The sequence below is a fragment of the Falco peregrinus genome, assembly GCF_023634155.1.
Source record: "Falco peregrinus isolate bFalPer1 chromosome 12 unlocalized genomic scaffold, bFalPer1.pri SUPER_12_unloc_1, whole genome shotgun sequence".
Taxonomy (NCBI): domain Eukaryota; kingdom Metazoa; phylum Chordata; class Aves; order Falconiformes; family Falconidae; genus Falco; species Falco peregrinus.
The window spans coordinates 368,707-382,826 of NW_026599548.1; the positions used below are offsets into that span (position 1 = coordinate 368,707).

A 14,120-nucleotide genomic window follows, 5' to 3' on the forward strand; every position below is an offset into this window, starting at 1 on the left:
GGCAGGGCCATGGGGACACTTTGGGGACAGCAGGGCCACGGGGACCCCTCGGGACAGAGCAATGAGGATACTCTGGGGACAACAGGGCCACGGGGACCCCTTGGGGCAGGGCCATGGGGACACTTCGGGCACGACAGGGCCACAGGGATCCCTAGGGACAGGGCCACAGAGTCCCCTCAAGGACAGCAGGGCCACATGGTCCCCTCGGAGACAGCAAGGCCACTGGGTCCCTTTGGGGACAACAGGGCCATGGGGACACTTTGGGCACAACAGGGCCACGGGTTCCCCTTGGGGACAGCAGGGCCGCAGGGCCCCCTCGGGGCAGGGCCACGGGGACACTTTGGGGACAACAGGGCCACGGGGACCACTTGGGGACAGCAGGGCCACAGGGCCGCCTCGGGGCAGGGCCACGGGGACACCTTGGGGACGACAAGGCCACGGTGGCCCCTCGGGGCAGGGCCAGGGGTCCCCGCGGGGTCCCCTCAGGGCCGCCCCTTCCCAGAGCGGCCAGACCTTCCCTCTCCGCCCCCCCCAAGATGGCGCCGCGGCGCCGCCGTCGCTCTCTGATGACGCAATACCCGCGCCGCCCCCTCTCCCCCGCCCTCCTGGAAGGTCGCTGCGCCGCCTCCCCCTGCCCCGCCTCATCCCGCCACTCCCAAGATGGCGGCGGCGCGGGGCTGCATACGTCATCAGAGCGCGCCGCGCGGCCCGGGGCGAGCGGAGGGCGGAGGGCGGCGGCGGCCGCACCGCCGGGGCGGACGGGCGCGCGGCGTGGGGGGCGGGGGGGCGGCGCGAGCCAACATGGCGGCGGCGGCGGCGGAGGCGGCGCTGGGACCCCGTTCGCCGCCCCCAAGATGTCGGCGGCGGCCTGGTCGCGCGCGGCGTGACGTAGTCAGGCCCCGCCGCCGGGAGGGGGGGCGGGGGGAGCGGCCGGAGCGGCGCAGGAGGCGGCGGCGGCGGCGGCGGCGGCGGCGGCGGCGGCGGCGGCGGCGGCGGCGGCGGGGGGGACCGGCCGGGGCCCCGGGGGGGGATTTAAAGGGACCATGTCCCCGGCGCGGCAGCTGCGGTGGAGGCCGGAGCCGGGCAGGTGGCGGCGGGTGCAGCAGCGGCGGCGCTGACGGGGAGCAGCCCGGCGGGCCCGGCCCCGGGGGGCCGGCAGGGTGAGTGTCCCGGACTGGGGGGGTCGACCCGGTGGAAGACAAAGCAGAGCCGCTACCGGGGGAGGACACCCACGGGGGGGGGTGGGGGGGAGGGGAGGGGAGACTGACATCCCCCTCCTCTTACCGGCCCCGTCCGGGGTGCTGAAACGCGGGGTGGGGGCGCCCAGGGGGGGCGGCAGGGGCTGAGGTAACCGGGGGGGGCGAAGGGGGGGGAAGGGCGGGCACGGAACCCGGCGGCCCGGGGGGGGGGGCGTGTGTGTGTGGCGATAGGGGGCACCCAGGCGGCCGGGGGGAGCATTTGGGGAGGGGGGGGGGGGGGGGGGTGGGTCTGTGCTGAGGAGGGGACCCAGACGGTCGGGTGGGTGTTTGGGGAGGGGGGGGGCGGCCAGGCGTCCGACGAGCGTGGGGAGGGGGGTGTGTGTGCTGAGGAGGGGTCTCTGGTGCCTCGGGGTATTTGGGGAGGGGGGGTGTGTGTGCAGATGAGGGGACCCTGGTGCCTGAGCGGTGTGGGGAGGGGGGTCTCTGCCGAGGAGGGGTCCCTGGTGCCTGGGGAGGGGGGTCTCTGCCGAGGAGGGGTCCCTGGTGCCTGGGGAGGGGGGTCTCTGCCGAGGAGGGGTCCCTGGTGCCTGGGGAGGGGGGTCTCTGCCGAGGAGGGGTCCCTGGTGCCTGGGGAGGGGGGGTCTCTGCCGAGGAGGGGTCCCTGGTGCCTGGGGAGGGGGGTCTCTGCCGAGGAGGGGTCCCCTGGTGCCTGGGGAGGGGGGTCTCTGCCGAGGAGGGGTCCCTGGTGCCTGAGCAGCGGTGGGACGAGGGTCTGTGCCGACGAGGGGTCTCTGGTGCCTGGGGGATGTGGGGAGGGGGGGGTCTCTGCCGCCTGGGGAGGGGGGTCTCTGCCGAGGAGGGGGACTGATCCGGACCCCCGGTAACGTTTCCCTGCGGCTCCCCACGTGCCGGTTCCCGGAGCTCGACCTCTGCCAAGCCCGTTAACCGGGGTGAAACGAGCCGGCAGCGCCGGTGACCCCCCCCGATCTGTGCCGGTGACCCCCCGATCTGCGCCAGGAGCTTTTCATCGACCCCCTCTGGCAGCCGGGGGTGGCGTTGGAGCCGGCAGGGGGGTACCGGGGGCCGCCAGCTCCACGGTCTTCAGCCCCCACAGTGGGGCTCGGCGGTGCCGGTGGGCTCGGCGGTGAGTTTTGGCACGATGCTGGGAATTCCCGTTTCCCCAGCACGTTGCTGGTGGGGAGTGGGCTCCGTGCCCGGTTGGCACCGCTGCCGCGTGGCGTGAAAACAAGAGCAGTGCTGCCGGCGCTCGGAGCGGCTTTTGGCTCGTCCTGGTGCATCCCGGTGCCGCCTGGAGCAGCTTTTGGCTCGTCCCGGTGCATCCCAGTACCAATCGGAGCAGCTTTTGGTGCATCCCAGCATATCCCGGTGCCTCTCAGAGCAGCTTTTGGCTCATCCCAGCTCGTCCCGCCTCATCCCAGCTCGTCCCGGTGCCACTCGGAGCGGCTTTTGGCGCGTTCCGGTGCCGCCTGGAGCAGCTCTTGGCTCGTCCCAGTGCATCCCAGTGCCAATCGGAGCAACTTTTAGCTCATTCCAGCATATCCCGGTGCTTCTCAGAGCAGTTTTTGGCTCATCCCAGCTTGTCCCGGTGCATCCCAGTGCCACTCGGAGCAGCTTTTGGCGCGTCCCGGTGCATCCCAGTGCCACTCGGAGCGGCTTTTGGTGCATCCCAGCTCATCCCGGTGCCGCTCGGAGCAGCTTTTGGCTCGTCCCGGTGCCACTTGGAATGGCTTTTGTCTCATCCTAGCTCGTCCCAGTGCCGCTTGGAGCAGCTTTTGGCGCATCCCACTGCCACTCAACGCTGGATTTCCGCCCTCGGTGTGTCGTTTGGAGGAGCTGGTGTTCCCCATCGCCTCTGCTTGATGCTGTGAAATCCCTCTGTGGCAGCACCGACCACCCTGCAGCCAGATTCCTTCAGGATCCCAGCACCGGTGAGGTCCCAGATCGCAACAAACCCCCTCGGCGCAGGATTCGAGATCGCAACAAACCCCCTCGGCGTGGGATTTGCGACCGTTGGAGCAGAAAAGGAGGACACATCCCCCTGGGAGCTCTTTTTCTCCTTCCAGCTCTGCGAGGGGGGGGGGGGGGGGAAAGCCACTTCTCTGCTAAATGAGCTCATTAACGGCGGGGAGGAACATCCCCGATTGACTGAGCATTCCTCATGGAGGGAAATCCTCCGGGATCGCAACTTGGACCCTTGGAGCTTCCCAGATCCTCCCTGAATTCCTCTCACCCCAAAATGCAGAGCGCTTGCTCCTTTTCGGAGTTGGACTTGGTGGGTACAAAGCGTTTCATCCGTCCGCGGCGTTGGTGCGGGCGCACCGGTGTTATCCCGGCACGGAAGAGGAAAAACGGGCACCGTCTTCCGGCGTTACAACTCCGCTCCACCAGGAAGAAGAAACTACACGGGGTGGGGGAGGAAAAAAAAAACCCAAACAAAAAAATAAACACCCCACATGGCTGGAATTTGCCGGGTTCAAGCGCGCTGGGAGCGAGCTGGACCCTGCGAGCTTGGCCATGACCTGACACGGAGGGGGAAAAAAGTGGTGCTGTCCTCCTCTATCCTGATGGATTTCTGCCAGCGAGGAAAGAAAACAACCTGGGGGAGGGAAAAAAAAAAAATATGCAGCTGGAGCCTGCCTAGCTTGAGCGCACTGGGAACGCACGGGGTGTCGTGTGCTGGGCTGGGAGCTGGTGCAGGGGGTGAAAACCGGTGCTGTCGTCCTGTATTGTGACTCTGCTCCGCTATTTGAGGGGAGAAAAAAAATATAAATTGGGGAAAAATCGTGTAGCCACAACCTGCCCAGTTTAAGGGTGCTGGGAGCGTGCGGGACCCCGTGAGCTTGGCTGTGACCTGGTCTGGAGGGGGAAAAACTGGCGCTGTCCTCCTGCGTTGGGGCTTTGGTGTGCCACGGAGGGGAAAAACAAAAAAGAAAAAAAACCCAAACCCCATGGGGGGGGGGAGGGGGAAATCCAACGTGGAAGGAGCCAGGAGCATGTGGGATGTGGTGTGCTGGGAAGGTGCTGCGACCTGGAATGGAGGAGGAAAAGCCACCGGGACCATGCTGGGTGCTGCGGGCTTTGCCATGACCTGGGTCCAGAGGGGGTAAAAATATTGGTGCCATCCTTGTCAACGATGATTCTGCTCTGCCACGTGAAGAATAAAAACCATGGGGGGGGGGGGGGGGGGGGGGGAAATCCCCATGCAGCTGGAGCTGAGCGTGCTGGGTGCTGTGCGCTTGGCCGTGAACTGGCACGGAGGAGGGAAAAAACCTGGTGCCGTCATCCTGTGTTGCTCTTGGGGATGGAAAATCAATATGTGGGGAGAAAACACGTGGGGAGAAAAGATGTAGGGAGAGAACACCCGTTGTAGCCTGCCTGGCTTGGGTGCACCGGGAGCGTGCTGGACCCGTGCGCTTGGGTGTGATGGGGGAAAAACCGGCGCCGTTCTCCTGCATCGTGGCTCTGCTGTGCCACAGGTTTCTACCAGGTAGGCGAAAAAAAAACCCACACCAAAAAAACAAAACAAAAAAATCCCCACAAACAAAACAATATGCAGAGGGGGAAAAAAACCAAACCACATGGCTGTAGTTTTTCTGATTTGATCATGCCGAACCTGTGCGCTTGGCATCTAGCGTGGTGGGGGAAACACCAGTGCCGTTCTCCTGCATCGTGGCTCTGCTGTGCCACAGGTTTCTACCAGGTAGGGGGGAAAAAATAACATACAGGGGGGTAAAAAACAACATGCAGGGGAAAAAAAAACCCACACATGACTGTAGTTTTCCTGACTTGAGCGCACTGGGAATGTGCTGGACCTGTGCGCTTGGATGTGACCCAACGTGGTGAGGGAAACGCCGGCGCCCTTCTCCTGCATTGTGGCTCTGCTTTGCCACAAGTTTCTACCAGGTAGGGGGGAAAAAAAAAAACCGTGCCAGGGGGAGAAAAAAACCCCACATGAATGTAGTTTTCCCAACTTGACCGTGCTGGACCTGTGCGCTTGGCATCCAGTGTGGTGGGGGGAAAAACCGGAGCTGTTCTCCTGCATTGTGGCTCTGCTGTGCCAAAGGTTTCTACCAGGTAGGGGAAAATAAAAAAAAACAACCATGCAGGGGGGAAAAAAAGCCACAAAAACCCCACACATGGCTATAGTTTTCCCGACTCAAGTGTGCCGGGAGCGTGCCAGACCTGTGCACTTGGCTATGACCCGACGTGGTGGAGGGAAAACCGGCGCCGTTCTCCTGTATTGTGGCTCTGCTGTGCCACAGGTTTCTGCCAGGTAGAGGGGGGGAAAAAAAACCAAAAAAGCATGCAGGGGGAAAAAAAAACCCGCATGGCTGTAGTTTTCCCGACTTGAGCGTACTGAACGTGTGCACTTGGCATCCAGTGTGGTGGGGGAAGAACCGGCACCATTCTGCGGTATCGTGGCTCTGCTTTGCCACAGGTTTCTACCAGGTAGAGGGGGAAAAAAAAACAACAAGCAGGGGAAAAAACCCACACGTGGCGGTAGTTTTCCCGACTCAAACGTGCTGGGAGTGTGCCGGACCCGTGCACTTGGCTATGACCCGACGTGGTGGGGGAAAAACCGGCGCCGTTCTGTGTTGTGGCTCTGCTGTGCCACAGGTTTCTACCAGGTAGGGGAAAAAAAAAAAAAAAACCAAACATGCCAGGGGAAAAACCACCAAACATAGCTGTAGTCTTCCCGACTTGAGTGCACCTGGAGTGTGCCAGACCTGTGTGCTTGGCTGCGACCCAGCGTGGTGGGGGAAAGACCGGTGCCCTTTTCCTGTATCATGGCTCTGCTCTGCCACAGGTTTCTACCAGGTAGGGGGAAAAAAAACCCAAACTCATGCCAGGGAAAAAAAAACAAACCACATAGCTGTAGATTTCCTGACTCGAGCGTGCCAGACCCGTGCACTTGGCTGTGACCTGACATGGTGGGGGAAAAACCGGTGCCATTCTCCTGCATCGTGGCTCTGCCGTGCCACAGGTTTCTACCAGGTAGGAGAAAAAAAAAAAAAAAACATGCCAGGGGAAAAAAGCCTAAACACATAGCTGTAGTTTTCCTGACTCGAGCGCGAGCGCACCTGGAGCGTGCCAGACCTGTGTGCTTGGCTGTGACCCAGCGTGGTGGGGGAAAAACCGGTGCCCGTTCTCCTGTGGTGTGGCTCTGCTCTGCCACAGGTTTTTGCCAGGTAGGGGAAAATAAAATAAAATAAAAAAAATAAAAAACAATAAAAAAACACTCCAACAAGCGGGGGGAAAATAACCACACATGGCTGTAGATTTCCAGTTTTCCTGACTCACGCACGACTGGAGCGTGCTGGACCCGTGCACTTGGCTGCGACCTGGTATAGTGGGGGGAAACACCGGCACCATTCTCCTGTATCGTGGCTCTGCTGTGCTACAAGTTTCTACCAGGTAGGGGAAAAATAAGAAAAAAAAACCCAACACAAAACCAAAAACAAACAACATGCAGGGGGAAAAGAACCACACATGGCTGCAGTTTTCCCGACTCAAGCGTGCTGGACCCATGCACTTGGAGGTGACCCAGCGTGATGGGGGAAACACCAGTGCCGTTCTCCTGCCTTGTGGCTCTGCTTTGCCACGGGTTTCTACCAGGTAGGGGGGGGAAAAATCAACATGCGGGAGGGGGAATATCAACAAGTGGGGGGAAAAAAACCCACACGTGGCTGTAGTTTTCCCGACTCGAGCGCACCTGGAGTTGCCAGGTCCCATGTGCTTGGCCGCAAGCTGGCACGGAGCAGGAAATAACGGTGCTGTTCTGCACCGTGGGTGCCACAGGTTTCGTTTGGGGAGGAAAAAGAACATGCAAAGAAAAAAAAAAAATTAGGTGGCGTGAGTGTGCCAGACCCCGCACCCTTGGCCGTGAACCCCACGGAAGGGGAAGGAAGCAGCGCTGGGCTCCTGCGTGGTGGTTGTGCTCTTCCAGCCGTGGGGGGGGGGGGGGGGAGAAATCACACGAAAAACCCAAAAATACACCCCAAGAAGCCCAAAACCCACGAGGCCAAAGTCTTCTGCAGGGGAACCTCTGCCGGGAGCCGTTTGGCCTGGGGAAAGGCCCCTTCCTCTTGACTTCCAGGGAAGGCAGCGATTGTCCCCACTTAACCGGTTTAGCATTTAAATTGTCCCAATCCTGCTCCGCCTTTGCATGGCTCTGGGGCGATGGGCTGGGGGAAGGGTTTGAGCAGTCCAGCTCCCACCCTTGAAGCCAGCAAAGCTTGGGAAGCGAGCGGAGCTTGGGAAGAGGCTTTTTCAACTTTATGGTGAGTGCTTGGGTTTTTTTAGGGTGCTGGCGCAGAGCAAGCCAGGGAAAAAAATAAATCTCCCCCTTTCCCCGCCCCCCTCCCCCCCCCCCCGGTGAGCTTAAAAACACCCAGGCGGGTTTTGAGGGAGAATATTGGGTTTTTAGGGAGCGCCGCTGGCATGGCAGAGAGATGCATCCATGTTTTGGGAAGGATAAAAGGGAAAACTTCCCCCCAAAAATCTGGTGGTGTTTTGTTTTTTTTTTTTTTTTGGTGAGCAAGGTGGGGGACATGGCACTGGCGTGGTGTGTCCCTATCCCCCGTCTGCGCTGGCTGGTGCTGGTGGGGTTTGGGGTGCTGGTGGGTGATGCTGAGCGCGATGCTGGGGTGGGGAATTTGGCGTCATTCCCAGCGGGGGGGGGGGTTTGGCCCGGCCACGGCGAGACACGTTTCGCTGAGCAAAGGTTTGGGCTGAGCACCGTGCCAAGGGGATGCTGAGCTTTACCACCAGGGAAAGGAGGCAGCAGCTCCCAGTGGGATGCCAGATTCTGTCCCACACACCCCCAGAACTGCAGTTTTTAAAAATAAACCCGTTTTTGGTGTGTTTGTGGGGTTTTTTTGTTTGGTTTTTTTCCCCCGTTCTTGCCCGGACGGATCCCCCTTGGCTCGGGGATGTGCCGGGGTCTCCAGCCCAGCTGAGATGCGGCTGCAAGGAAAAAGGGAAAACTCCACGATGGCTTTACCCCGCCAGACCCACGGGGCTGCCATCTGGCCCATCTTGTCCCCTACCAGCTCTGCCGTGTATTTTCATTTCCCTGCAGCGGGGTGACACGTTTTGGGGTAACTCCTCGCTTTTTGACAGCACGCCGGGAAACCCTGGGAGAAACGCCGGTGCCGTGCCGGCTGCCGGGCTCCCATCCTGCTGGCACCACACCAGGTTCTTCGATGCTTCTTGCCAGCAGGATGGATGAGCCACCATGGCGCAATGAGGGATGGGGTGGAAAGGGGATGATGTGCGTGTCCCACTGGATTTAAACCAGTTACGGGTGATGCCACGATCCGCTACTTCCCTCCGGTGAGCTGGTGTTGGGGAGAGCAGGTGGCTTCATCCCGGTGGAGCATCCCTCCTCCCGGCTCACCAGCGCCCAGCCAACACCGTGGCAAACTCCTAAACGTCCCCAAATTTGGGGTTTGCTTCCCCCCTAAAAAAACTCCCTTGGATTTGGGGGAAGCCTCGGAGCGGTGCCGCTCTTCGGGGGCGAGAGCATCCCGCTGGCACGGCGCGGCCGTCGGGTACCGTTTTGGGGTGATGCCAGAGCAATACCCGTACAAACCAACGCCAGCCGGAGCAACCGATCCTCCTGGATGAAAGACCAGCACGCAGAGCCAACATTTTTAATGTATTTAATTGAATTTCTGTTTTCCTTTCTTAATGGCAAACTCGCCCACCCTGGCTCCGGGCATCGTTCCCCGGGGAAGCGACTGGCACCGGCTGCTCCGGGGTGGCCGCTGGGCATTGGGGTTTGCTCCATCACTCTCCTCCCTTGGCCCCGGGGTGGGGAAACAGCTTGTGCCAGCTCGAATAATTCCCTCTTCATTTGCATTCTTTACCTTGAAGGTATTTATAGTCTCTTCTCTGCCTTCTCCTTCCTCACCAGGGTAAATTTAGCTCCTTCGCTCTCCTCCTGTGCCTTTATCCTCTGGTGGAGCCGATAAGCCTGGCTTTTAGCGCCTCTTTCCACCTATTTTTCCGCTTCTCCACCCGCCCCTGGTCAGGATTCAACCTGCCCTGCAGAGATCAGGATCTGGAGCACTTTTTTTTTCTTTTCTTTTTTTTTTTTCTTTTTTTTCCCATTTTATTTTTTTCCACCCATTAACCAGCGGCTGTAGCAGTGCTGGGTGGTAGAAAGGTGGTTTTAGGGTGATGGGTTGGTTTTGGGGGGGATCCACACTTGGGTGGCCAGTACCTGGTTGGCCTTCAGGGGGGTCCCCCCAACCCTTCAGGGGTCCCCCAGTATGATAGTACTCTCCTGTTCTATCCTCTGGAGTTCCTCCAGGGAGAAGGATGTAGGGCAGCATCCCAAAATCTCCCCCGCGCCCTAGTTTTGGGGGCTGCCCCCCCGATTTTGGGGCAGCCGCCCACAGAGCAGAGCTCCCAGGGGTGCAAACCGTTAGCTTTCCCTGTACATTGAATTTTTTGGGGGGGATAAATAATCAATTTGAGGGCGACGGGGTTTTCTGGGGTGTGTGCGGCGGGATGCCGTTCCCCTGGCTAATCGCAGCACAGAGGGGAAAAAAAAATAGTTTTCTGTCGAGGAAAACCAGCACTTTTTGGGGTCCCTCGACTCCAGCAGGAACCTTACGCCGCAGCAGCTACTGGCAACGCCAATTTTTGCAAAGGGGAGAGTGATGGACCCTGATGTCCTGCCCAGTTTGGGTATGCGGAGAGCTTTGGTGACCATGGGGAGGGCACCGAGACCGTTGGGTTTTCTGGCACGCAGCCGTTTCTCCTCCACGTCGGCAAAACGAAGCCTCTTTATTTTTTTTTTTTTTTTCTCATTTTCTCCTCTTTTTATTTCTTGTAGATTTTGCCGGCAGTCCCTGGCCACCAACCCTCCTGAGTGCCGGCGCGGTACTTTTTGCCAAGTGACACAGCACAATCGGCGAGGGATGGAGAAAGCTGTCCCTAATTTCTCAGAGCGCCAAGGAGATGGAGGCAGAGCCCTGTTAATGACACCGGAGCCAAACGAAGAGACTTTTCCTGCCCTTGAGTGCCCCCAAGGCGAAGAACGAAGAGCTGCTTTCCTTCAAGACGCAAAAAAAACCCTGGAGAACCCAGTTTTATCTGGGACGTCGGTCGAAACAGAGACGGAGCTTGAGGAAGATGCTTTCTACGCCGTGGATGATCTGGCGACGATGAGCAGGGAGGGGAAGGGACCCTCCGGCGCTGAGCTGCGCCCGTTGCAAGAGGACCCCAACTTCTTCTCATCACTCTCCCGTCAAGAGCCTGACGTGGCCCTGGAAGCGCACGACGTGGCCGGTAAGTCCCCAGTTGGCGCCGTTGGGGTGGCTTTTTGGGGGATGGGGACATCTCCTGGTGCTTCGTGCGTGGCTGGTGGCGCTCGGGTTGGTTCGGTTGGTCGTGCCGGGGTGGCTTGCGGTGAGGTTCTCTTGGTGTTGATGTTCCCCAGTTCTCGGCGTCTTGAGGTGAAACGGGAACCACGGCACGGTGAGAAACATGTGGTTTTGGGGGAAGGGAGGATAACAACCCTCGGCCGTTGTGCCGTCACCCGGCCTCAGCACCACAAACCAGCACAAAACCCGGCGGTGGGTCAAGCCAGTGGCTTTTTGGAGACCCCTCATCTCCTCCAGCACAGCGTTGGGACCCCAAACCAAAGGTGTCCCCTAGTAGGGATGATTTGTCCATCCCTGTGCGAGGTGGCTGCGTGTCGTTGTGGGGACTGGTGCCACAGTGGTGACCCGCGCGGTTTCGGTGTTGCTGGTGAAGCCGTGACCTCGCTGAGCAGAGCAAAGCCGTGCTGCCTGGCCTGGCCTGGCCGAATTCATGAGGGTGGTGGGGGACAAGGAGCTCCAGCAGGGACCGGTTGTTCCCCAGTGCTGGTGTGGAGCTGTACTGGGACACCCTTGGCGTTGTGAAATCCCCCCATCCATGCTGGGTGCTCTTGCAGGGGATGTCCTGTTTTGGCCTGGGGGATCTTCTTTGCTCATGGGAGACCCTGATGGGTCCATCCTTGGCGTGGCTCTGGAGAAACTCTCCTCCGAGGGCTCTTGGATGGTTGAGGGTGTTGTCATGGAATGGGTCGGGTTGGAAGGGATCTACAAAGATCATCCAGCCCAACTGTGGCTGTGGGCAGGGACACCTTCCGCTAGACCAGGCTGCTCAAAGCCCCGTGTGACCCGATCTTGAACACTTCCAGCCACGGGGCGTCCCCAGCTTCTCTGGGCAACCAGATCCAGCATCTCGCTGCCTCATCATAAAACACTTCTTCCTTACGTCCCATCTAAATTTATTCTCTTCCAGTTTAAAACCCTTGCCCCTTGTCCTACAGGTCTTGGTATGAAAGTCGTTCTTATAAGCCCCCTTTGTGTGTGGAAGGGCTGTGAGAAGGTGTCCTCAAAGCCTTTGCTTCTCCAGGCTGGACAACCCCAAGTCCAGCAGCCTTTCCTCATGGGAGAGGTGCTCCAGCTTCGTGGCCTCCTCTGGGCCTCCTCCAACATGTTTTTCTCCACGGGGCTGCTCCCAGCCCACCAGTTTGTGGTGCTGGGGGTTGCCCCCACCCTTGCATTTGGCCTCCTTGAACTTCACGAGGTTTGCGTCCCATCGAGAAGTCATGCTGGCTGGTCCTCCTAGGTGACATCCCTTCCCTCGAGGTGTCCGCTCAGTTCGGTGTGACCCACAAACCTGCAGGTGTGCTCGATCCGTGTTGGTGGCGGAGCTGTCAAATGGCACTGGGCCCAGTACAGACCCTCGAGGGACTCCACTTGTCAACTGGTTTCCACTTGAACATTGAGATGTTGAGTGTAACGCTTTGGATGCGGCTGTCCGGCCAGTTCCTGGCCAATTCCTGGTCGGTTGCTGCAGATTGTCCCTAAATCCCTGGTTGTCCAGCACCTGTCCCCTACCTGCTGGGGAGGATTAACCCTCTCCTGCCTCACCTTCTCCATCAACTCCATGCCAAGCACTGGTCAGGTGCCTCTGCCATCCTGAGTCCTACCTGAACCATGCCGGTGCAACCCTCCCGTTCTTCCCCATCCCTGGCTCCTCACTGGGAGACAAGGTGGATGATGGCCATGGATCCCACCACTGGCCAGTGACTTGCCCCGTTGCTTGTCCCCTGGCCTGTGGGTGGCTTTTTCCCTCCTCTGAAAGTGGTGACAACGGTGGAGTCGCCAGGGTGGAGTCGCCAGCTGCAATTCTTTTTTCGGCCCCGGGACAGGTTTGCCCATCTCTGCAAACACCAGTTGACTTAAAACCTTATCTCTTGCCCCAGGCAACCTGCTCGGTGACTCTGGCTGTTATTTCCCCACCACAAGGTGGGTGGGAAAAGGACCTGGTGGCATCTGGGAAGCTTTTCAGCTCTTTGTTCCACCACTGTGGTCAACGGGTGGAAAGTTAACCCCAGGGGGTTGACGGGTACGTTGAAAGGAGGGAGTTGATGCCCCCCAAAATAGGGAGTGCTGTGTCAGGAGAAGGAGAACGTCCCCAGTTGGCTGTCCAGCCTGGATGGGAATGGGTGGTGGGGCTCAGCTGGGGTCCCGGGGTGCTCCAGCCTTGCTCATGGACAGACTTCAGGGGGTGCAGGCCACCAGCACCGCTTCCCAGCTCGACACCCCAAGGTGAAAATGGCCCCAAAATGCCCCAAAATAGGGGTGAAGGTCTATGGGCCCCGTGGGGTGGGAAGACCCCACACAAATGCTCGCCCTGCTGCCCCACTCAAGGTTTGGGGGCTTTTCCGTGGCCTTCAACAATGAAATGGAATTATCCCGGCATCTGCCGAGTGCTGGTGGCCACGAGCCGGAGGTGGCTCCGGCAGCTGCCGGGAGGTTTTTGGTTCTGAGCAGAGTCCACGGTGCTGCCGGAGGGGTCGGCAGGTGACGGCTGGGGGACATGTCCCCACCGGTGGGGTGGCTTTTGGGGTGCCCTCCGCGTGCAGCATCCCCCACAGCAGTGGGGTGCCCTGCTGGCGTGCCGGAGGGTGCTGAGCTGGTCCCAGCAAAGGGGCAGAATGCAACCCACGAAGGATGGTGGAGAAAAGCGGGGTGCTGCCCCATTCTGCCCGGTTGAGAGGTTTTCCCATCCCCGCTCGTGGTCCCTGAACCGTCACCCTAGTTTTGGCTGGGGGGGGGGGGGCACGTTCCACCAAGACCCTTCTGGGGGCTTTTTGGTGGGCTCCCCTCCTCTCCTGGCTCTCTTGGGGGGGGGTGTTGGGGCTGCTCACCGGGATTATTGCACATCACGGGGGCTCCTCGGAAGCATTTTTGGGTAATTTCTTGGGGGGGGGGGGGGGGGGGCGTCAGTGACGGGGCCAGAGATGCTCCAGCCTTCACCCCCTTCCTATTCTGGGGTTCAGTCCTGTGTCATCCCCCCCCTCCCCACCCCCCAGCATGATGCAGGGGTGCTGGTTCCCTGTAGGACCCCCCCCCCTCCCTCCGAGCAGGATCCACATGGCTCAGCCTTTATCTCCAGGCTGCGGTTTCCTGAATCGCTGGTGCCCTTATCAACCCGCACCGGGGTGGGGGGGCTGGGGGGGCCCATCCCAGTATCAGTGGGGGGGCGGGGGGGGGGGGGTGTTCTTCTTCGCTGTTGCTGGGTTCTTTCCCCCTCGCCATGCTGACAGCATCGTGGCCGTTTGGGACTGTGCCCCCCCACCCCCCCCCACTGGTCCCCCCACGTCCCAGGGGTGATGGAGCACGAGGTCGGGGGTGTCTGTGCAGGTGAGGGGCTCCGGCAGCGGGGGGGGGATTTGGGGGAGGGGACGGGGGTTGGGGTCATGGCTTCACGGGGGGGGGGGTGGGGGGGGGGATGGTACCCAGCTCCTCCCAGTGCTTGGGGGGATGCCGTGGGGTCCCCGATTTGGGGACATCCTGCTGTGGCAGTGTGGGGTGTCACTGGGGTCCC

General features: G+C 60.3%; 1 protein-coding gene across 4 annotated transcripts in view; it reads left to right on the forward strand.

Moving 5' to 3' along the window:
- The first annotated feature begins 640 nt into the window (after positions 1 to 640).
- The window catches only part of WIZ (WIZ zinc finger), a 62,017-nt gene continuing 48,537 nt past the window's right edge, over positions 641 to 14,120 (forward strand). For 3 of the 4 annotated variants that reach the window (XM_055793138.1, XM_055793140.1, XM_055793139.1), the window contains exons 1-2: positions 641 to 1,160; positions 10,066 to 10,520. In XM_055793138.1, the coding sequence (XP_055649113.1) occupies positions 661 to 1,160; positions 10,066 to 10,520 (955 nt within the window). In that variant the 5' untranslated portion in view covers positions 641 to 660. Of the gene's footprint in view, positions 1,161 to 10,065; positions 10,521 to 13,838; positions 13,937 to 14,120 lie in introns of those variants that run through there. The other variant, XM_055793141.1, reaches the window with a different exon arrangement.